This window comes from Elephas maximus, chromosome 27 (assembly GCF_024166365.1).
Source record: "Elephas maximus indicus isolate mEleMax1 chromosome 27, mEleMax1 primary haplotype, whole genome shotgun sequence".
NCBI classification, from domain to species: domain Eukaryota; kingdom Metazoa; phylum Chordata; class Mammalia; order Proboscidea; family Elephantidae; genus Elephas; species Elephas maximus.
In genome coordinates, this window is record NC_064845.1 from 2,447,875 (window position 1) to 2,470,736 (window position 22,862).

Consider the following 22,862-nt stretch of genomic DNA (forward strand, 5'->3'; position numbering starts at 1 on the left):
AGTTAGTACAAAGCTCTAACTTTAGACGGTCCCTCCTAGCCTCGGTGCTCAAATAAAGAGTCATGTTCTCTCTTGAATTGAAAAGGGATAAATGAAACCATACAACAGCCACCCATAAATAAGTCTGTTGCTGAACCTGTGGATGGAGTAAGACAAGCAAGTTTAAGTATAGCCTAGTCTTAGGACCATAGTTTCATGGGACAACTCAGTCAACTGGCATAGTAGGTCACAAAAACCATGACCTGTGTCCTAGTGAAGTTAGTAGCATCTGAGGTCTTGAATGGACTAAGACACAATTATGGATCTCTTCTTGCCAAGAGAAAAATAGGAAGAAGGTCAACAAGCGCAGAGAAGAAACAAGTCTATTTGAGCCACGACCTCATCTAGCCTTGACCAGAAGAACTAGATGGTGCCCAGCTACCACAACTGATTGTTCTGACTGGGCTTGCAATAGTTGGTCCCAGATAGAATGGGAGAAAAATATGGCGCAGAACTCAGATTCTTTAAAAAAAAAAAAGAAGCCAGACAAACTAGAACAGTAGAGAACAGAGGACTCCCTGAGACTATCGCCCTGAGATACTCTTTTAACCTAGAACTGAGCGTATACCCCTGAGATCGCCTTGTAGTGAAACAGGACACAAAATAAAGGACGTTACCCGTAAGATTAGTACTTAGTAACTATTGATATGAGACTAAAAGATCAATAATTACTCAAATGCAAAGATGAGAAGATAAGGAGGCAGGCAAACCAGAGTGCTGGGGCAAGGGGACAAACTGAACAGAATTTAAGAGAACACTGACACGTTGTGATAAACGTGACTAATATCACCAAACAATTTGTGTGGAACATGTCATATGGAAACCTAACTTGCTACGTAAACTTTCACCAAAAACTCGATAAAATATTATTATTAAAAAAAGAATAGCCTAGTGTTGTTTACTGCCAAAAAAAATTTTTTTAAACATTTTATTGTGTTTTAGGTGAATGTTCACGCTGAAATTTAGTTTCCTCTTCAATAATTCATACACAAATTATTCCCTGACATTGGTTGCAGTCCCGGCGATGTATCAGCACTCTCCCCACTTCCACCCTGGGTTCCCCCATTTTCATTTGTCCAGTTTCCCTGCCCTTTCCTGCCTTCTCATCTTTGCTTTTGGGCAGATGTTGCCCTTTTGGTCCCATGTATTTGATGTTCTAAGGAGCACATTCCTCACGGGTGTTATTGTTCACTTTATAGACCTATCTATTATTTGGCTGAAAGGTGATCTCCTGGAATGACTTCAGTTCCAAGTTAGAAGGGTGTCTTAGGGCTATAGAGTCTCAGGGGTTCCTCCAGTCTCTCTCAGACAGGTAAATCTGGTCTTTTTTATGAATCTGGGTTTTGTTCTACGTTTTTCTCCCGTTCTAAGTAGGACCTTTTATTGTGTCCCTGGTCAGAGCATTCAGGAGTGGTAGCCAGGCACCATCCAGTTCTTCTGGTCTCAGGCTAGAGGAGGCTGTGGTTCATGTGGGCTGTTGTCCTTTGGACTAATTGCTTCCTTGAGTCTTTGGTTTCCTTCACTCTCCTTTGCTCATGACAGGAAGAGACCAATGGTTGTGTGTTAGATGGCCACTCACAAGCTTTTAAGGCCCCAGAGGCAACTCACCAAAGTAGGATGTAGAACAAATCTTTTAAAAAGTAGTTAAAAAATAAAAAACCCTGAAAACATCATAACTTCAAAAACTGTAACTCTACATGCCTTCTCTCCAATGAACATTGTCTTCTAAATAAAATACTTGCCTTCCACAACGCCCATCCCTTAAGGTGATCACCACTGTGAAAATCTGCATGAGTCTGAAAGACCAAATTGAAAAGACCAAAACTAAAACAGAAAATAAAGGGGCAAAGGTCCTTCCAGAGGAAAGGGAGAGCATATCTGTTGGACAGTTTTAGTTTCTGTACGAGTCTGCTATTATCTCACGAAAACTTTCACTTCTTATAATAAAGGCCAATGCCTTTTTTTCCCATCACCTCTATGGTTTGGTTAAAACTTGTAATTAAAATAATGGCTTCCCCTTCCTACCCTTTTCCTCCTGTGGATGTTGACTGGCCAACACACTAGAAAGTCAGGAGCAGAGGCCACCACCAGGCTGCCATGTAAAACAGACTCATTTATATTTAACTTGAGAAAGACAAGTCCTGCAGTTGAGGCCCATTTCACAAGCATGGTGATGGCCTTGAACTGGAGCTAAAGTGATACAGATGGGGTGTACTTTCAAACAAGTGACACAAAAGAATTTCCAGATGTGTTCAGGTTCTCCTTAGTGTAATGCAAGACATAAATATGTTATCTGAGCACTTGACATACATGCCAAAACATGCTTTCCTTTCACAGATAATGAAACATTTTGGAAGCAGAGTAGGCAGTTGATTTGGATAATAAATGAGTCAGTAGCTTCCTCATATGGGATACAACATGTGGGCTGTTGTCCTTTGGACTAATTGCTTCCTCGAATCTTTGGTTTTCTTCACTCTCCTTTGCTCCAGATGGGAAGAGACCAATGGTTGTATCTTAGATGGCTACTCACAAGCGTTTAAGGCCCCAGAGGCTACTCGCCAAGGTAGGATGTAGAACATTATCTTTAAAAAAGTAGTTTAAAAAGCCCTGAAAACATCGTAATTTTGAAAACTGTAAAACTCCACATGCCTTCTCTCCAATGAACATTATCTTCTTCATAAAATACTTGCTTTCCACAACCTCGACCCCATCCCTGAAGGCGATCACCACTGTGAAAAGTTCCATGAGTATCAGTTTATTTATATTCTGGGTCTACCTCTTGTACCCATTTATGGTAAAGAAAAAGCTCACATCTATCTTGTTAAAAGCAGGGCTTTGAACTGGTTTGAACTGATTCAGTCATGGCTGACAAAACGGAATCAAAATAGACCCAAATTTGGGTGAAGTGAAATGGGAAAAATTATGGGCTGAAGCCCTGGAATGGGGCACTTGGAAGGGGTGTAGCGATCCCTTTCAGGAGCCTGACATCATGGGCTGGATTACTGACAGGACTGTGGAGGGCGACTCACATTCCAAGTGGTGTGGTCAGCCGCCATCTTTGAGAGGGGCACTGCCATTTCTGACTCTGCCAGTCAAGAGACTTGGTTGCTAAGCACATTGCCTTTGTTTTCTAAGAAGGAGATAAAGTTTCTAGCAGGGCTTTGACCTGCAATTTTTCCTGTTTCACTTATCATTCTGCTTCACCCACATTTTAAAAATTCGGGTTCGTTCCAGTTTGGCTTTGTCAGCCATGACTGAACTGGGCAGAACCAGTTTGAAGCCTTGTTAAAAGGTGCCCTGGCGGTACAATGGTTAAGTGCTTAGCTGCTAACCGTAAGGTCGGGGGTTTGAACCCACCAGCCACTTCATGGAAGAAAGATGCGGTAGTCTACTTCTGTAAAGATTACAGCTAGGAAACCTTATGGGGCAGTTCTACTCTGTTCTACAGGGTCTCTTTGAGTCAGAATTGTCTTGACAGCACAACAACATCTTATGTTAAAGGATCAAGTAGCATACTTATTGATTCACTGTTTTATCTCTACATTTATCAGATGTATCGCTTTATTATTATGCTTTTATCAAAAGGTAAATAAGCATTTTCTGGATGCCACGTTTCACATGCCACCATCTAACCTCTTACACGTTTCTCTGAGAATATATACAACAGAGCAGTGACAAGGGAAACATAGATGTCATTCATTAAGTCTAAGGTTTCAAGAACTTCATGGGAGGAGGCCTGGAATATGCTTTGGGTTGTAAACTTAGATTATTAAAGAGAAGTAAGCTAAGTTGGGTCCTGACAGCTGGGGAAATAATTACTCCTCAGTGTCCAAAGATGTCGAGGAGTTCCTTTTGGTCAGAAAACTTTGTGCCTAAGTCAGAAAGGAGTTTTCCTGTTTCTGTGCTTCTGAAGCATACACAATTCGTCCTGAGCATGTTAAATCAGAACCATGTGTTTCTCTGCAGTGGCTGATGAACTATTTATCCTGTTATTGACTTCGGTAACAGCCAATCACCCTGCAATGACGGAGCTCTGTGTCATGTCACTTTTAACGAATGAAAGAATGAATGAACTAAACTTCTAAGGTCTACTGGTGCCAGAGACCAGAAAACACCAGGCACCTAAGCACCGACATTCCAACAGACCCATGAGCCAGCAACCAAGCGTTAATGCTTCCAGATGTCATGGCAGTGGTGAGTACAAGACACCCAGGCTCCTTGATAAGGCTGGGCGCCCTTCAGCCAGCAGGGTGGTGGACCACTAGCTCGATTTATCCTCTCTGTCCACACAGGCTGGGGGCAGCCTCTGAGTCACACACGCATGGATGGCCCAGGCTGAAGTTTATCCCTACCTACCAGAGGGGGCGTTGAGTATAATCTATGTACAGAAACACACACGTTTTCTCCCTCTGGCCAAAATTAACGTTGACCAAGAGTGCAGGAACGTAACTCTTGTTCTAGAATTCAATCAGCCATCTTCCTTTTTTTAAAAGCATTTGGCTACTGTTGAGAACAGAATTTTAAAACAAACCTAATCCTGACCTATTCCAGGAACCTGACCGTTCAGCTCGTATTCATCCATGTGCAGAGAGAAGAAAAAGAAAAAAATGGCTCGGGGCCATTGCTGAGATTAGCAGATGAGCGTGTGTGTCTGTGGGTGTGAGAGAGAGAATACGAACAAGCATGTGACCAAAAGTTCATGGAATTTAGGTTTTGAAGCACTTGCTCTTAGAAATCTTCATTCCTGATACGTGATTCAGCTCCTTATTTTAAAGTTTTGTTTTTTTTAATTATTGTCACACTGAAATTAAGTCAACTTAAGGGAAGTTGTCAAAATGTCTCTATTTGGGGATTTCACTCCAACACAAATTTCCCAAGATCCTAGGACTACGAGACACACTTCCTGCCCTACTGGCGGAAAGAAAGAAGTCTAATGGTGATATCCACAGAGCAGAAGCAGCCAATTCTTTCACTTATTTGAGCACGTACTATATCCCTGGTATCAAATACCAAGGATACACAGAGAACGAGGTGGCCATGGCCTTTACTCTTGTGGAGTTTTTAATCTCATGGAAGCAGACAGACAAATAAAAACAGTCCTTTTAGATAGTGATGAGTACTATGAAGAAAATCACTCACAAGGAAATGGAACAGAGATGGGAGGGGTAATAACTTTAGCTAAAATGGTCAAGGAAGACTTCATTGAGACGATGGCCTTGGAGCTCAGACCGGCATTATGAGAAGGAGCCAGCCAAGCAAATGTCTGAGGGAAGAGGCAGATGCAAAGACCCTGAGGCAGGACCATTTGGGAAGGTAAGTAGGAGGGCATGATGGAAGAAAAGAGGATGTGTGTAATTGAGTCTTGAGGAATGAGTGAACTTTCCACAGTCAGAGGGAGGGGAGATGCCACTAGCGAGGTCAGGAGACCCAGGAAAGTGGTGGTGGGTATGTTCAGCAACCTTCATGGTCCAGTGCAGCTGGAGGACAAGGTTGAGGTTGGGGTAGGAGAAGTGGGGGTAGGGGATGTTGTAAGAATGGCCTGGAAAGGTGGGTTGGTAGTCATGCAGAGATATGGACCTCATGGTTTTGGTCATTAGGATCTCCTTGTTGATCTCTTTACAGAGAACCTCAGGGATGTCTCTGAGAGTTACACAGAAAAATATCAGGATTGGAAGCTGGCAGGTTCTCAAACAATAAACCAGGTCCTCATTGCCCAAGTGATAATGGTCTGTAATGGGATAAAGTTGGATAAGGAGCCCTGGTGGTGCAGTGGTTAAGAGCTCGGCTGCTAACTAAAGGCTGGCAGTTCGAATCTACCAACTGCTTCTTAGAAACCCTATGGAGCAGTTCTACTCCGTCCTATAGGGTCGCTATACGTTGGAATTGACTTGACGGCAACGGGTGTGGTTCAGTTCAACATAACAAAGTACCACAAACTGGGTGGCTTAAAACCATAGAAATCTATCCTCTCATAACCACGGATGCTAGAAGTCTCTGAGTTCAGGGTGTCAGCAGGGCTGTGCTCTCTTTGAAAACTCTAGGGGATGATCTTTCCTTGTCTCTTCCAGCTGCTGGTAGCCTTAGGCATTCCTTGGTTTGTGGCAGCGTAACTCCAACCTCCGCCTCTGTCTTTACACGGCACATGGCTATCTTCACATGGCACATGGCTGTCTTCACACAACACACGGCGGTCTTCACACAGCACATGGTTCTCTTCACAGGGCACACAGCTGTCTTCCCTGCATCTGTCGTGTCTCTTTGCTTCTGTTTTTGGTTTTTAAGGTTGGATAAAGAGATCAAGTCTTTGGTGCTCAATTTTGGATTTTGGTGTGGGGTTAATGGAAGTTGTCAAAATATCTCTACTTGAGGAATATGGATAGATCAAAGAGAATGGCCTTAGATGGGGGGGGGACCCGAAAGGAATTCGAACTCTTTTGGAAGGGAAGTGGGAAGAATGACCAAGTAATAGCTCAACTTCTCTACAGAGGGAGCTATGCAACTGCTTTCCATTTTGGCTGGGAGGTGGTCAGGAGGAAGTCATAGCATAAAGAATCGAGGATAGTCATAAAAAACAGGATTTGAGGGATACTAGAATGGCTTATGGCTTAACTAAGAGAACTTGCTGGAAACATGGTCCTGCAGTACTGGGAAGTTGTCTGGGTTATAGTCCTCCCAAAGGCAGAGGGTCAGATCACATAATCCCCCTAATCCACCTAGGCCTAAGGGTTATAAATCCACCTCCTCTTACTAGAGACAGTTTGTAATCCTTGATTGAATTCTTGTTAGGAGGAACCTCACACCCAGGATGAGAGCTGATTTGGTACAGCGTAAGCCCTCAAATTTCTACAGAAAAAAAAAAAGGAAAGTGAGAGGTGGAAAAATAGAAGCATGCCTCTCTCTTCTGATAGGAGAGAGTGGTAAACCAAACCCACTGCTGCTGAGTGGACTCTGAGTCACAGCGATCCTACAGGACAGAGCAGAACTGCCCCGTAGGATTTCCAAGGTTGGAATCTTTACAGAAGCCAACTGCCACATCTTTTTCCCTTGGAGAGGCTGGTGGGTTCAAACCGCTGACCTTTTGGTTAGCAGCCTAGAGCTTAACCACAGTGCCACCAGGGCGAAAAAACAAAATTGTGGGTTGTTCAATTTCGTTTTGGGTTATTTGCTGGATTGCTTTATGTACAAGGCTTGTGTACAAGTCTGAGCCTTGGGCAAGCCTGCTGCAGGGGAGATTTCTTGTTGCAATTATCCTCCATGCATAACAAGGTCATAAAACCCAGGGCTTTCCTCATGTGAAATGTGCCGTAGCAACCAGCCAGCTTCAAAAATCACTGTCAACTGCTTTTGCCAATGAAATAAATGATTCATGTTGTGGCAGAAACTCCCCTAGAGTGAGTGCTAATGAGCTCACAGGCCAAGGCTCCTGGATGTCCGGCCTGGATACCACATGGGGCTGCATGGCAGCTGGCATAACAAAGGAGAGAAGCCATATAGGGCTAAGATTAAGGGAGAGAGAACTCTCAGGAACCACAGACTTGGCAAGGCCTTCACAGGCAAAAAAGACCCCATTACACTCCTGTGTGACAGTTTGGGGCCCCGACCCTGAATGTCTGTATATAAAACACTTCCACAAAGAGAATCTCAGAACGTTGGACTGGAAGGACTTTGAAGACCTTGGTCATTTTACACCTGAGGAGGCGGCTGAGGTCTTGGAAAGTGAACCCAGTCAGCTAGAAGCAGAGCTGGCACCAGGGGCTGGGATTCCTGAGTCCTAGTCCAGGGTCCTGGGCTTGTAGCAACCTAGGGGCGGCAAAGTTTGGCTGTGGTAGCTGAGCCCCTCGCAAGCTTTCCATCATCTCCCTAGGTCTGGAAGAGGGAACAGCATAACTCACTGAGATATGGAGGAAAGTCCGAATCCTTCCTGATCCCTCCTCTGGACCAGGGCTGCACTAGATGCTACAAGGCATGTGGAACGCGGGCCTGGCGATGTGCATCCAGAAAGCCAGAGTCTTGAAAATTCTCTGCAGCAGCTCTACCCTGCACACATAGGACCACCACGGGTTGGAATCAGCTTGGTGGCAACTAACAACAACATACACCTCTACTGTTTTGGGCCAATATTTAATCAAAATTTTTTTTCTATTCTCTTCTCTCTATCCTCTCCTTCTGGAATTCCCATTATGCGTATGCTGGCATAGTCTATGCTGTATGACTGACCTCTCAGGCTTTGCTCATATTTCTTTATTCTTTTTTCTTTCTGTTCTTCAGATAATCTTTATTGATCTATCTTCAAGTTTGCTGATTCTTTCTCCTGCCAGCTCAGATCTGCTCCTGAGCTCCTCTAGTGGATTTTTCATTTCAGTTATTTTACTCTTCAACTCCAGAATTTCCATTTGAGTCTTTTTATAATTTCATCTTTTACTTGGAATTCTCTATTTGATGTGTTACTGCTATCATATTTCCTTTAATTGTTTAAACAGGGTTCCTTTTGGTTGTTTAAATATATATATAATACCTACTTTGAAGTACTTGTTGGCTAAGTCCAACATCTGGACCCCTTGGTGACGGTCTCTATGGATTGTTTACTTTTCTGTAGTTGGGTCACATCTGTTTATTTGGACGTCACATAATTTTTTTTGTTGAAACTGGACATTTTAGGTAATACAGCAACCCCAGATTCTGAACCCACCTCCTGGGGGCAGTAATTATTGTTGCTATTGTTCCTTTGTTGAGTGACTTCCCTGAACTAATTCTGTAGTGTCTGCTTCCCCTGAAGGGTATAGCTATTGATGTCCCTGCTTGTTTTTTTTTTTTTTTTTTTCAAATTGAACTTTAGATGAAGCTTTATAGAACGAACTAGTTTCTCATCAAACATTTAGTACACACATTGTTGTATGACACTGATTAACAACCCCATGACATGTCAACACTCTCCCTACTCAACCCTGGGTTCCCTACTACTAGCTAAACTTTTTATTTTTAAGCCTGGTTTCCTAGGAGTTGCCCCTAGGTAAGTACAACTTAGTGGGCAGTCAATGATTGGTCATAGGCCGTGCTTAAACACCTGGAGCAGGTACAGATTTCCACCTTAGCTGATGCCTCTGTATAGGCTTAGTGAATGCATTCAACGGTCAGACAGTTTACAAGTCAGCCCCAGCTTTTACTTTTTGCATTCACAAGGCCTCATATTCAGTCATTTGATTCTCTTAGATTTTTTAGGGAGACCATGTTTTCAATAGGAATACTTTTATTTCTTTCTTTCCAATAAATGTTTTTCATTTCTTTTTATTGTTAAGACTCCAACACTACTAAATTGAAAAGATTACAGTAGAAACTCATGTCTTGCTCCTTTCTTAAAAAAAAACCTTTTTTTAGATGGACAATAATCTAATGTTTCAGCATTAGACTGAAGTTTGCTACAGGTTTCTGGTAGATGACCGTTGTCAGGTTGAAGAATTTTCCTTCTATGTCTTCCTTATAATTAAAAAAAAAAATCATAAATGAATGCTGAATTGAATCTCTGGCTTTTTAGAAACCATCGTCTGGTTATTTCCTTTAAATAGGTTCTTGTTAGACACCATCAAGTTGACTTCCAACTTATGGTGACTCCATGCAAAATGGAACAAAATGCTGCCCAGCCTTGTTCCATCTCCATGATCCATTGTGGATAGAGCTGTGGTGAACCACAGGGTTTTCACTGCCTGATTTTCTGAAGTACATTGCCAGGCCTTTCTTCCTAGTCTGTCTTATCTGGAAGTTCTGCTGAAACACGTTCACCATCACAGCAACACTCAAGCCTCCAGAGACAGATGGCTGCGCGTGAGGTGCGCGGGCCAGGAATCAAACCTGGGTCTCTCAAATGGAAAGTGAGACTTCTACCAATGAACCATCATTGACCTTCAATAGCAATAAAATAAATATTAATCAGTTTCCTCATGGAGAACCAATCTAGTATGCCTGCATTAAATTCTACTTTGCTCACAATATACGATTCTTTTAATAGGAATAAAATTGCAAATATTTATTCAGAATTTTTGTACCTATTTTCGGAGTAAGTATGTGCTACCGGTTTTTTTTTTTTTTTTTTTGAGTGTACCCATTCTCCATTTATGGTTTCTACACCAGGGTGATGCTTGCTTCCTGGAATGGGATGTTCATCTTTTTCTACCCTCTGGAACAGCGCATAGAACATAAAAATGATCTGTTCCTTGAAAGCCTGGTAGAACTTGCCTGTAACGCTATCTAGGTCCGGTGCTTTCTTAAGGTGTAGATCTTTGGCTAGATTTTTTTTTCTAAAACAATTGGTCTAGTTGGATTTTCTATTTCATGTACTTCTTTGAGGTTCTTATACTTGTGGAAATAAAATTGTGAAAAGTAATATTGTATAAACTTAAAAATCTTCATATGAGTATAGTTAGTCCTGTCATCTCTAACGCTGTTTTTTTGCTGTCATCACCCTTTTGTATTTTTTGATCAAGTTTGCTCTAGATTTCTCTATTTTACTGGACAAAGAAGACCCAGTTTTAGGTTTTATTGACCTGGGCTACTTTTTTTTTTCTATTTCATGACCTCCGCTTTTATCTTTAATAATACCTTCATTTTATTTTCTTAGAGCTGAGTTTATGTTATTGCCCTTTTCTAGCTTTTATGTTGTCAGTTTGGCTCCTGTATTTTCAGTCCTGCCTGATTTCTACAAGTAAGTAGCAAAGTTTCCTCTGTGTAGGTTTCAGCTATGCCCCGTTAGTTTTGATATGAACATGCTTTCACCTCTAAATTGTTTATCCTTCAACTTTATTTATTTTTACCCCAAAAGTCATTTAAAAGAGTGTTTTGAAATTCCCAAGTAGACATGTTTTTGGTTGTTTAGCTAATCTTTTGCTGTTAGCTTCCAAATTTATTGCACTGTGGTCAGAAAACGTGGCTTGTATTACTTTTTTAAAATTCTATTGAGATTTGTTTTTTGTGATGCAATATGTGGGTACCTTTGGAAACCCTGGTGGCGCAGTGGTTAAGTGCTATGGCTGCTAATCAAAGGGTCAGCAGTTCGAATCCACCAGGCGCTCCTTGGAAACTCTGTGGGGCAGTTCTACTCTGTCCTATAGGGTCGCTATGAGTCGGAATCGACTCGACGGCACTGGGTTTGGTTTTTTTTTTTTTTTGTGAATGTTCACATATGTTTGAAAACAACATGCATTTCCTTATTTATGCGCTAGGAACTCTGCTGACTGCTTCATACACATTCTTCAATTCTCATATTGTGAGGTAGTCACTATTATTAGCCCATTTTACAGATGGGGAAAATTAGCTTAGAAAATTTAGGTGATTTCCTCAAGGTTACCATGGATGGTAAGTAGAAAAAGCACTACTGAATCCCTGACATTCTATCCTTTCCGTCTCGTGCTCTCTCTGAGATCACAGTTGCATTACACAAATACTCATTGTTTTATGCCACTTGTCTGATGATTTTACTGAAATGGGTGTGAACGTGTCCATTTCTCTTTTATTTCTATCACGTGCTGCTTTGTATGTTTTATAGCTCTGCTGTTGGCTGGATAAAAGTTCACTTATGTTACCAGTTCTTGGTGGACTGTATCTTTAATCACCTTGAAGTACATTTCTTTGCCTTATTTAGTGGATTTTCTTGGCCTCAATTCTGTTTTATTGGCTGTTAATATTGCTATATCTGCTTTCTTTTTGTTAGAATTTATCTATCTTAGATGCATTTCCCATTTTTTATGTTGTCTCTTGTAAATAACTCATGCTTGCGTTTAAAAAAAACCCACCCTAAGCGTCTCTGCCTTTTATTAGGGCATCTAATCCATTTACAGTTACTGTGGTTACTCAGATGCTTGGACTTATTCTTGCTGTCTTACTTATTTTTTTCTTCATGAGTTCTTTCTTTTTGGATTATTATTTTTTTTGAAGTCTTCTTTAATGGTTTAGAGGTCCTACATTTTTTTTTTCCTTTCTAAGTTACCCCTAACATTGTTACATGTTTAAACTTTTATATTTTATCAAGGCCTTGGTAATTGTTAAATAAATAAACTCTTCCTCCAAGCAAGCATTTTGGCTTGTTTTCACTTCCATCTCTGCTGCCTTGAGATCATCTGGGATTTTATATTGTTAGCTGCTGTTGAAGGATCCTGGGTGATGCAGTGGTTAAGTGCTTGGCTGCTAACCAAAAGGTTGGCAAATCAAACCCGTCAGACTCTCCATCGGAGAAAAGACCTGGCAATCTGCTCCTGTAAAGATTATTGCCTAGGAAATCCTACGGGGCAGTCCTACTCTGAGAAAGTTGTAGTGAGTTGGAATCAACTCAACGGGCACACAACAATAGTTGCTGTATAGTTCATTCCGACTCATGGTGACCCCATGTGAGCAGAGGAGAACTGCTCCATAGGGTTTTCAAGGCTGTGAATTTTCAGAAGCAGATCTCCAGGCCTGTCCTCTGAGGTGCCTCTGGGTGGGTCTGAACTGCCTACCTTTTGGCCACTAGCTGAGCACTTAACTGTTTGTGCCAGGGATTTTTTGACTGTTTATATATGTACATATATTGTTGTGTGCCGTCCAGTAGATTCTGATTCATAACAACCCTATAGGACAAAGTAGAGCTGCCTCATAGAGATTCCTAGGTTATAATCTTCATGGGAGCAGACTGCCAGGACTTTTCTCTCAAGGAGTCGCTGGTGGGTTCAAACTGCCAACAATCTTTCAGTTAGCAGCTGAGTGCTTAACCATTGTGCCACCACTGCTCATATATGTACAGCCCTGGTGGTACGGTGGTTAAGAGCTACGGCTGCTAACCAAAAAGGCGGCAATTCGAATCTACCAGCTGCTCCTTGGAAACCCTATGGGGCAGTTCTACTCTGTTCTATAGGGTTGCTATGAGTCAGAATCGACTCGATGGCAATGGGACACATATATGTTTGTGTGTGTTTGTATGAAAGTAAAACCTGTGAAAGCTGGAACCTATGTAAGGTGGAAACCTGTCAGAGAAGAAAAACTCAAATATTTTCCACTAAAAGGAGCAAGAGAAAAGAGATGCACCCTGTTAAAGGTGGGAAACTAGTGAGACCCAGAAAAACAAGGCAGTCCTGTTGAATTCCAGCTCTCACAGATTTCACTGTATATCCATTCTACTACACAATCCATATATTAAAGTTTTTATTTGGATGATCAAAATTTTAAACTTATAAATCTCTAGTTTATTCCGTTTCATGGAAAAACAGTTTTGTGTTTTTTTTTTTTGCATCTCTCTGAAGACAACAATCTTGCTTAGTCTGAAAATATTCTTCTGTTGTCTTATCTCACCTCTAGAATTAGTTCTTCTTTTGACTGCAGTAGCTGCCTCATTTAGTGGGTGATTCGTGGTGGTCTGCTCGTCATCTGTTTGTTATGTTGACTGAGCTTGTGCTGGTGACTGGGGAGTGGGCAGCATCCCAGGAGGGGCGTGAAGTACAGCACAGTGGGAACCACATGAGCCTTGGAGTGAGACAGCCTGGCTACAATCCTAGTTCTATCACTTACGCTACGTGAAGTTGGGTAAGCCTTTGAGTCTTGGTTCCTCAACTTGGGATAATGGCCTTACCTGATGGAGATGCTGTGAGGATTGACAGCATGTGAAAAAGGCTATTAAAGCTTTGAGACAGAGTAGGCATTCAATAAATGGTATTAATTTTTGTCAATCACAAGAAATTTCTCCATTCTTTGGCTTTTGATTATATACGACTCATTTGATGGCCCCAAACACCACTCTTATTAACAAGCTTCCCTAGATCATCCTTGCAGAAAACAATTCAGTCCTCTATTTCTGTCTGAATAAATTTAAGCTTCTGTTGTAGTCACTGGTATATCAGGTGCATCTTTTCTTCACACGGATATGGACATCCTTGTTGTATATTAATTAAAGCCCCATATGAACTGACTTGTTTTGGTAGAAATTAGATCATGAGCAATCCTGTTTGGTGTGCATGCATGAAACAGAGAGAGAGAGAGAGAAAAGCTGTATACTAAAATATAAATCCTAGCACCAACTTGGAACGTCCTAGTGGACATTGATATAAATATCACATTATTACAAATATCCTAATGATGGCTGATGGCAAAGCCATTTACGTATCCCCTCGGAAGATCATCCTTCATCTCCACCTTGTGTTACTTCCTGGAAATCAGGTCAGTTCTTTAGACCCAACGCTCAGTAGCAAGGACAGAGCAAGCCAGAGAGGTAAACGTTTTCAGGCAGTTTTGCAGGAGGAGGAAGGAATGTTGGGCATTCATTTATTCAGGTCTCTTCTGGGTTAACAGTGCAGAACTCTGAAAGACCCAGTACTTTCACCTGCAGTACGGTTCTAGTTTTTCACTCCCTGGGAGCCATCAAATGTGCCTTCTTTCCTCTCGTGTATTAACAAGAGCCTTCTCCTGCCACGCGAGAAAGCTGCTCACACAGACGGGTTTTCAGCCTCAGCAAGTGACGCTTGGGGTCTGAGACAAACCTCCCACCCCTTCCCATGCATCTTCATACACTGTGAGCAAACTTAACTTTGGAGTGGGACCACCACCCAAAGTTGAACGATTTTCCCCTCTGTGAGCCTAACTCTTGAGACAGACATGTTCCTTAGCCCTCTCTGTACTCAGGGCCTCTGCTGAATGGCTCATCTTGTAGACGGACTGCAATAAAGTGAAGCAGTGAAGCCTCTGGGCTTCAGTTGCTTTAAAAGTTCCAGTTGGTGTCCTGCTGCTCAGCAGCCTGTCCGAGGCCGGGAATGGTGGTGGTTGAGAGTGTGTGTGGGGTGAGGAGGTAACGCCACCAGGCCTTAGGGTCGCTCCCTAGTGCAATACTCAGAATGAATGCTGGTTTCTCCTAACAGGAGTGAGTTCAACCACCACTAAGTTACCCGAATCCCCAGCATGAAAGCCCTGCCCATTCAAAGTCCCAGAAGGCCTAAATAGAGAACTGTATGAGTCTCGCGAGTCACACCTGACCCAGCGAACCTTCTCAGGCTTGTGTGAGCAAGGGACAGGCTAAGGCTTGGAACTTTGCTTAGCTGCAGGGTGCTCTTGCTCTCAGAACCCAGGGGCCTTAAGATGAAGAGTGCTGGCTGAGCGCCCCTGAAACAAGTACCTGGGGACTCTCGCCTCATCACCACATCACATCATATACTGGCATTTGTTTCTAGTCTAGGCATCACTCTGGTATCTAATGACGGGTTTTCCTAAGAACACAGTGCTCCACCATTTTGCTCAGTGCTTCAAATTCTCTTTTTTTCTACACCATGAAATGCCATTGAAAACGCCACAGGCCTTTGACCATGGGCTGGTCTATCCAACTGAAGTCTTGGCCATCCTTGACAACTCTAGATGCAGTTTTGAAAATCCAAAGCGTTTGCTTCTGAGGACTCCCAAGAGCAGTATGCACTCAGCTCACACCATTTCAGTTTTTGAGGGTCTACTCAGCTGGACTCACAGACAAGCAGTACTGCAAATCTTTAGGAAAATCACTTCTAACACCTTCTGCTCAAGCCAGCAATTTATAAATGTGCTCCAAAGTTCTTTCGAGTAGTTTGTCCTCGGCACAATGATTAGTAAAGAGAAAAAAGGTTATGCTTGGTTCTGAGATACCTTCAGAAGCTGAATGGCTTAAAATTTCCTGTTTTGGTCAATATACAATTTGGCCTATATGGGAAAAAATTCTCTCTACAACATTGTGTGTGCTTATGTGAACAACTCATAGAGTATGCTCTAAGAAGAGAACATTTCTGGATGTTGGGGAAAGGTGGGGTGGTTAGTATGATTAATAATATTTAAGAGGGTAGACACGTGGTTTACTAACCTCAGGCTAAGGTCAAACTCCTGCTACAATGTTGGTACAAAACACCGGGGGCTTTTCTCGTGTTGTTCCAACAAAGCTCACAGACACAGGCTTCTCACGGAACATGGATGGAATTTCGTGAGACATGTAAATGACTGAGCAGGCACCTCAGGATGGGTGACTTGTTTTGTGTTCATCACATCCCATGGCCCAGGTTTTCAGCCCACATAACCCAAGGAGACTGCAATGCCAGAAATCATTATTGCCATCATATAGCACTTTCTGAGTCTCCACCCCGTGGGCAGCATCTTCTCAAGGCTTAGATATGTCACATGCTGAGGGCCTCATTTCCATGATTTTTAATCTATTTATGGAGGGAAAAGAACCAAACACCAAACCCATTGCTGATGAGTCAACTCCAACTCATGGCGACCCCATGTGTTACAGAGTAGAACTGTGCTCTGTAGGGTTTTCATGGCTGTAATCTTTACAGGGAGCCCTGGTGGCACAGTGGTTAAGTGCTATGGCTGGTAACCAAAAGATCGGCAGTTCAAATCCACCAGCCTCTCCTTGGAAACCCTATGGGGCAGCTCTACTCTGTCCTTCAGGGTGTCTTTGGGTCAGAATCCACTCAGTGGCAATGGGTTTGGTTTTTAAATCTTTACAGAGAAGCCCTGGTGGTGCAGTGGTTAAAAGACCTGCTGCTAACCAAGAGGTCGGCAGTTCAAATCCAACAGTTGCCCCTCAGAAACCCTGTGGGACAGTTCTGCTCTGTCCTATAGGGTTGCTGTAAGTCGGAATCGACTTGACAGCAATGGATTAATCTTTACAGAAGCAGGCTGTGAGGCCTTTTTTTTTTTTTTCAAGGCACCACTAGGTGGTTTGAACTGTCAGCCTTTAGGTTAGTAGCAGAGCACAAGCCGTTCGTGCTACCCAGAAACTGTTCCTTTGTCTGGCTTTCTCTCCTTCACATGTCCATACTTAAAGCAATGCCTTAGTGAGTCTCTCAACGTGATCTGCGTGTCCTTTATTTGTGTGGTGACTGGGCTTCATGCATCAGTCCTTCCCAGGAGCTCACCGGGGGTATCGCCATCACATCTAGTCACTCCAGAGTCTGAGACACAAGTGGCTCCCAGATTACATTGACATGAAAATGCAAATTGGCTGTGTCACACACAAACCATTCCTCCTCAGTCAAAAATCAAACAGCTGAGCAAAGAGATTCCTGTCAGGATTTTTATCAGTATGAAACTTTCTCTGAATCTGCTCAGAAAAAGTAAACAACTCTGTTTTATACTGTGGATTTATTTTTCCTTCCACAAATATATATTGAGCATCTATTGTATTTTTTTTTATTGTATGCAAAGCATTCCAGGTAGAAGGAAGAAGCCAGTGCAAAATTCTTGAGGTGCTCTAGGATGGGCAAGGAGGAGAGCGGCTTGAGTACAGAGAGTGAGGGAAGAACAGGAAGAGATGAGGTCAGAGTGAGGAGGGACAGCCTGTTAGGTCAACTGAGCTGCTGGAAGGATTCTGGGAAAAAAAGACATAGGAGAGTTTTGAGCAGAGGTGAGACACGACCTGACTTACATTTTGGAAGGACTGCTCTACTTCTGAGTCAAGAATGGACTTAGGGGGCCAGGGCAAATGCAGAAGGTTACTGCAATAGCCCAGATGATGTTGCCTTGGACCATGGTGTGGGCAGTAGGGGTGTAAAAAGTGGCAACATTCTGGATTTGTTGTGAATGTGCCGGCATTAGGATTTGTTGATGGACTAAGTGTGAAGTGTGTGAGAAAAAGTGGAGTCAAGAAAGAGAGAAGACGCAGGTTTGCAGGAGGGCAGAATAGCCATTTGCTGAGATGGGGAAGGTTGTAGAAGAAGAGAAGCAGGTTTGGAAGCAAACTGTCAGGAGTTCAGTTTTGAATAAGGCCGAGAAACCTGTCAGGCATCCAGGTAGAGATGGCCTATAGGTAGTTGGCTATGGAAGTCTGGAATTCATGGGAGAGGTCTGGGCTGGAGATCACCATTTCGTGTCATCAGCACAGACTGGATTTAAAGCCATGAGTCTGGGTGAGCTCTCTGAGATGGGGTGGAGATAAAAGGAGGCCCTCAGCCCTCTAGAAGCTGGGGAGATAAGGAGGGACATAAGTGAGAAAGGAGAAACCAGAGGAATGTGATGTCCTGGAAGCCAAAGAAAGAGAGCTTTTCAAGGACGAAGGCGGGAATGACCATATGTTAGTTATCAAGCCTCCCTTGAGATAAAATCATCTACAGTTACAAATATAATCCTTACATAGAAACTTTAATTTTGTAGTGTATAATATAGTAACATTAAATTCTTGTTCTCAAATTCAAATGTGTATTGATCTCCAAGTGCTGTGTTAAATCATAACTTGTCTTCCTTTTCGTAAGTTGTAATTTTTACTGTTTTATTCTTGTTTTAAAAGAGAGTCACTTGTAACCCATGCACATAATTACTTGACCTGCACTCACTTACTGGGTGGTCTCCTAGATAACAGCTATTATGCGTCTTTGATTGGAAGAAATACATTTTTTATCCTAATTATTGCAAAGAAAATCATCTACAGTTGACTCGCGGTCAGATAGATTTGCACACTCTGTGTAAATCTGCGTTCCAACCTACATTTATGTCTTACGGACCCATTCTTCATACTCGAGGTATCAGTATCCCTTTTGAAAATCTTTATGAACACTGTGGATCTCCTCAGAACAATGCATGCAGATACACACAAGACTGCAGACAACTTCTGCAGCTTCCCAGAGCCTGTGAAGTCTGTCCCAGGAGTCGGCCTCATAACCAACCCTTCCCCTGCCCCAAAGAGGTCTTCTCATGGCATTAATCAAACTGTCTCAGTGTAGGAATTCAGATGTTACCAGTCCCTGGGCTTCTCCAGATATGTTTCCAAAGGGTAGGTGAGTTCTACCTTCTGGGCCCCCGGGGTGGAGGTCAGGGTTGGGGTGGACAAAAATGTGAACGGGCTGGATCCGGTCTGCAAGCACCAGTGAAAAGAGACTGAGAACTCACCATCATCTCCTGGATGTGAAGCATCTCCGCACCCCCGGAGGACAGTCGACTGGGGAAGGAGATGCTGACAGATGACCCAGGGAGGGTGCTCGGCCCAGCGTTGTAGACCTGCGGGTGTGGAACACACACAGCAAACTGAATGCAAGTCATGCTGCTTCATTTTATATCCTGCAATTTCCACTCTAAGATTCTTTGAAATGATACGCGGAAGCTCTAAGGTTTGCGGGCTAGAAGGTCACAATCTGAAGTGAAGTGACCATATTGAACGATGGGGCTGTTCAAAGAAACAGGAGTCCTTCTAACATGCATTAAAATACTCCCCAAACCTGAACGCTACATTATTCTCTTTTAGAATATTTTCATCTTCTCCCTACTAAAAATTGTATTTCTTTTCATATACCTAGAAATTTACCCATCAACTACTACACTTGGTAGGAACTAAGGCAATCTAGTCCAGGGCTTCTCAAACTTGAATATACATCAGAATCACCCCAAAAAACCAAATCCATGGCCCTTGAGTTGATTCTGACTTATAGCGACCCTATACGACAGAGATGAACCGTCCCATAGGGTTTCCAGGGAGTGGCTGATGGATTCGAATTGCCGATCTTTTGATTAGCAGCCTCAGCTCTTAACCACTGCACCACCAGGGCTCCGAATCTCACAAACGGCTTGTTAAAACACAGATTGAGAGGCGGTGGGGAGGCATGCTCAAAGATTCTGAGTCAGGAGGTCTGGGTGACTGGAGGTTCACTACCAAGTTCTAACGAGATGCTGATACTGCGGTCCAGGGGCCACAGTTTGAGAATCCCTGATCTAGTCTAACCCCTTCCCCTTTATAATTTGAGGGAACTGAAAGCCACAAAGACTAAGTGGGCTGTCCCAAAACCAAGTGACCTAACTTACAGAAAGGACTGTTTTTATAACACTATCCAGCTGTTCCGTTTCTGGGCAATAACACTTGCTAATATTTATTACTGACATCTGCGTCCTTCTTTTCTGTCCCAGCTTCTGGTTCTCTGAAGTTTAATCGCTCTTATCTCCCTTACCACACTCTCTATTCTTTGTCTTCAGAAGCCAATCACCTCCTGAAAAATGAGAGAAAAACCAACGACCACAAAGAGATGACTAAGAGAGGAGAGGTAGCAAGGCTGAACGTGAACCTCAAAGAAGAAATGGCGCATGAAGGAGAACACAAAATGCTGAGCAGATCCATACAGACAGAGAGGTCAGTGGCTGCCTGGGGCTGGGGATAATGAGCAATGCGACAGGCAAAACAATAGCCCCCTCAAAGATGCCCACCTCCAAATGCCTGCAACCTGTGGATATGTTACACTACATGGCAAAGGGAAATTCAGTTTTCAGATGGAATTAAGGTTGCTAATCAGCTGACCTTAGGGGGATTAGCCTGGATTATCCAGGTGGGCTCAATGAAATCACCAAAAAGCCCAAACCCGTTGCTGTCCAGTGTCAAAGCGTCCCTACAGGACAGAGTAGAACTGCCCAGTAGGGTTTCCAAGGAGAAGCTGATGGATTTGTACTGTCAGCCTTCTGGTTAGCAGCCAAGTTCTTAACCACTGTGCCACCAGGGCTCCAGGGGTCTTTAAATGGGGAAGAAGGTGGCAGAAGAGTTAGACAGAGAGATGGCCTCGTGAGAAGGACGCGACTGGCTATTGCTGGCTTTGAAGATGGAAGGGGGCCAGAAGCCAAGGAATGCAGGCAGCCTCTGGAAGCTGGAAAAGACAAGAAAACGAATTTTCCCCTGGAGCCTCCAGAAGGAATGCAGCCCTGCGGACACCTTGATTTTAGCCCAGTGAGGCCCATTTTGGACTCCGACCTCCAGAACTGTAAGATAATAAATTTGTGTTGTTTCCGGACACCAAGTTTGTGCTAACATGTTATAGCAGGGAGAGAAAACTAAAACAGGGAGGGACTGTTAGTGGTATGAGGTTGCTCTTTAGGGTGGTAAATACGTTCTAAAATTGGATCATGGTGACAGTTGTACCATTTTGTAAATGGTCTAAAAATCATTCAGTTGTACACATGAAATAGGTGAACTTTAAGATATATAAATGACATCTCAATAAAACATTACTAAAAAAACACAGGCAGGAGCAAGAGAGAGGAAGAACTGAAACTCCGCTCCGTGGCCTGGGGACCAGAGAAAGAACGCAGGAACTTGGGCCTCTCTGAAGCTGAGGCCAGAGGGGCAGAGCCAGGAGAGGTGCCGCAGAGGTTAACTAGGTCTTCACACATGACAGAACGTACGAGTGTGGAGCCCAGCTGGCTCGTCCCTAGAGGACTGTCTTCATTTTCTTGCAATAATTGGTTCTACACCACCGAGTAGACAAAAAAAAAAAAAAAATGATACAACGGATGAGTGGATGTTGCCAACTCTTGATTTTACAAGAACAAAACTCACCAAACGGAACCACCCTGAGACATCAGAAAAGGAAGGAGTGCCCAACCACAACTGAAATACCTAATTAGAAGGGAAACACGAGAGTGCAGAGTTGAAAAGAAACCTCCTGACACGTCTGGGAAATCCCCATGAAGGCATGAATGGAGGTAAGCAAAAATGAAAACGGTTTTGATTTGCACAATTTAGCTCATCAGAGCCAGGCAGCTGGGAGAGCTTGTATTACCATATTTATTTTTTTAAAAAAGCGTCTGAATATTTTATTTCCTGCAAATGTTTCTTTGCAGCATCTCCATTATTTCTTGCCATTACTTTTCAGTCGGACAAAATGCTTTGACTCTTCAGGCCTCATCAATCAATGGTCAACAAATTATTGCGTCTGTTAAGAAAACCATGATGAGATGTAGAAAGCAGCCCGCGGACTAGTACTTCTGCCATTCTCCCATCTGCATCTGCAGTGAGTCATTAAAAACTTATGTCCCTTGTTGAACGATAGCTTTTAAAAGACAGAAAAATCTCTTTACATGGAAAGTCTTGTGTTCTACTTCAGAAGTAACGTTGCCCGAAAAAGTAAACACAGAAGAGTTTAATCCATTTTCCTGAGCCCATTCTCCCCCACCACTTCCACCTCTACTGTCACCACCACCAACCTGGTCCGGGGTCTTCCTGAAGGCTAATCATGATAATGGGGATGAAACCCCCCAAAATCAGTTGTCAGAATTCTCAAGGAAATGGTCTGCTCTGCCAACACAGAAGGTTCCTCTAATCAATGACACGTACTATCAGTCTTTCAGACCCAGCTGGTTCTGTTAGGCCTGCACCGAATGCTGTGTACTTCCCCAGGTCCTTAACAGTCCAGAAGTTTATCTGAAGGGCATGCCAATCACTCACTCCCCTGGGCCTGGATTCTTTAGGCTGTATCCGATTTCAGGGCAGATGCGAGGGAAGCTATTCGCCTGGAATACCAAACTTCGGGCTCCCTGTAAAAATGCCTTCAGAGAAACACGACTTTAACTACATGCACTCAGATTCCTTCCTTTTCGGGAGGCTGATAAGAACATTTCTGCATGTTTTGTATAACTGCTATTCCTTCTTGCCTTCTCCTTTCAACCCCACACCCTCTTCATTATGTGTGACCTGTATCACTAGAACCCTTCAAAATTATTTTCTTGACTATATCTTTTACTGCAAGACACCTCAAAGGCTCTGTAAGAGTAATAAGAGTGCAAACGATTAAAATGAAACAAACCCGTCTGGTCTTTATCTTTCTATTCAATTACAAAAGTAAGGGAAAAAATAACTCCGAGAAGCAATGCAGAAACACAGAGGTCCTATTCACAGCTATCACTCCACGGTCACAAAAGCAGGCTCGAAGCCCATCTGCCCCTCACTCTCCCGTAAATCAAGGGCAGGGGTGACAGCTGGGCCTTAGCTGGTTGGAGGTGCATCCTCTCTGAGCAGCGACATGTGTTATCCATCATGGTTTCAGAGGTCTCCTGCCCAGGAGAATGCTCTAGAGAGAGGAGGACCATTGTTGGCGAGAGCCCACAAA

The 22,862-nt window shown here is 43.1% G+C and overlaps 1 protein-coding gene across 1 annotated transcript in view; it reads right to left on the reverse strand.

Moving 5' to 3' along the window:
* ITGA9 (integrin subunit alpha 9) overlaps positions 1–22,862 on the reverse strand; it is a 393,719-nt gene that overhangs the window by 51,387 nt on the left and 319,470 nt on the right. Inside the window, exon 23 of the mRNA XM_049870897.1 lies at positions 18,892–18,999. Within this exon, the coding sequence (XP_049726854.1) occupies positions 18,892–18,999 (108 nt within the window). The remainder of the gene's footprint in view (positions 1–18,891; positions 19,000–22,862) is intronic.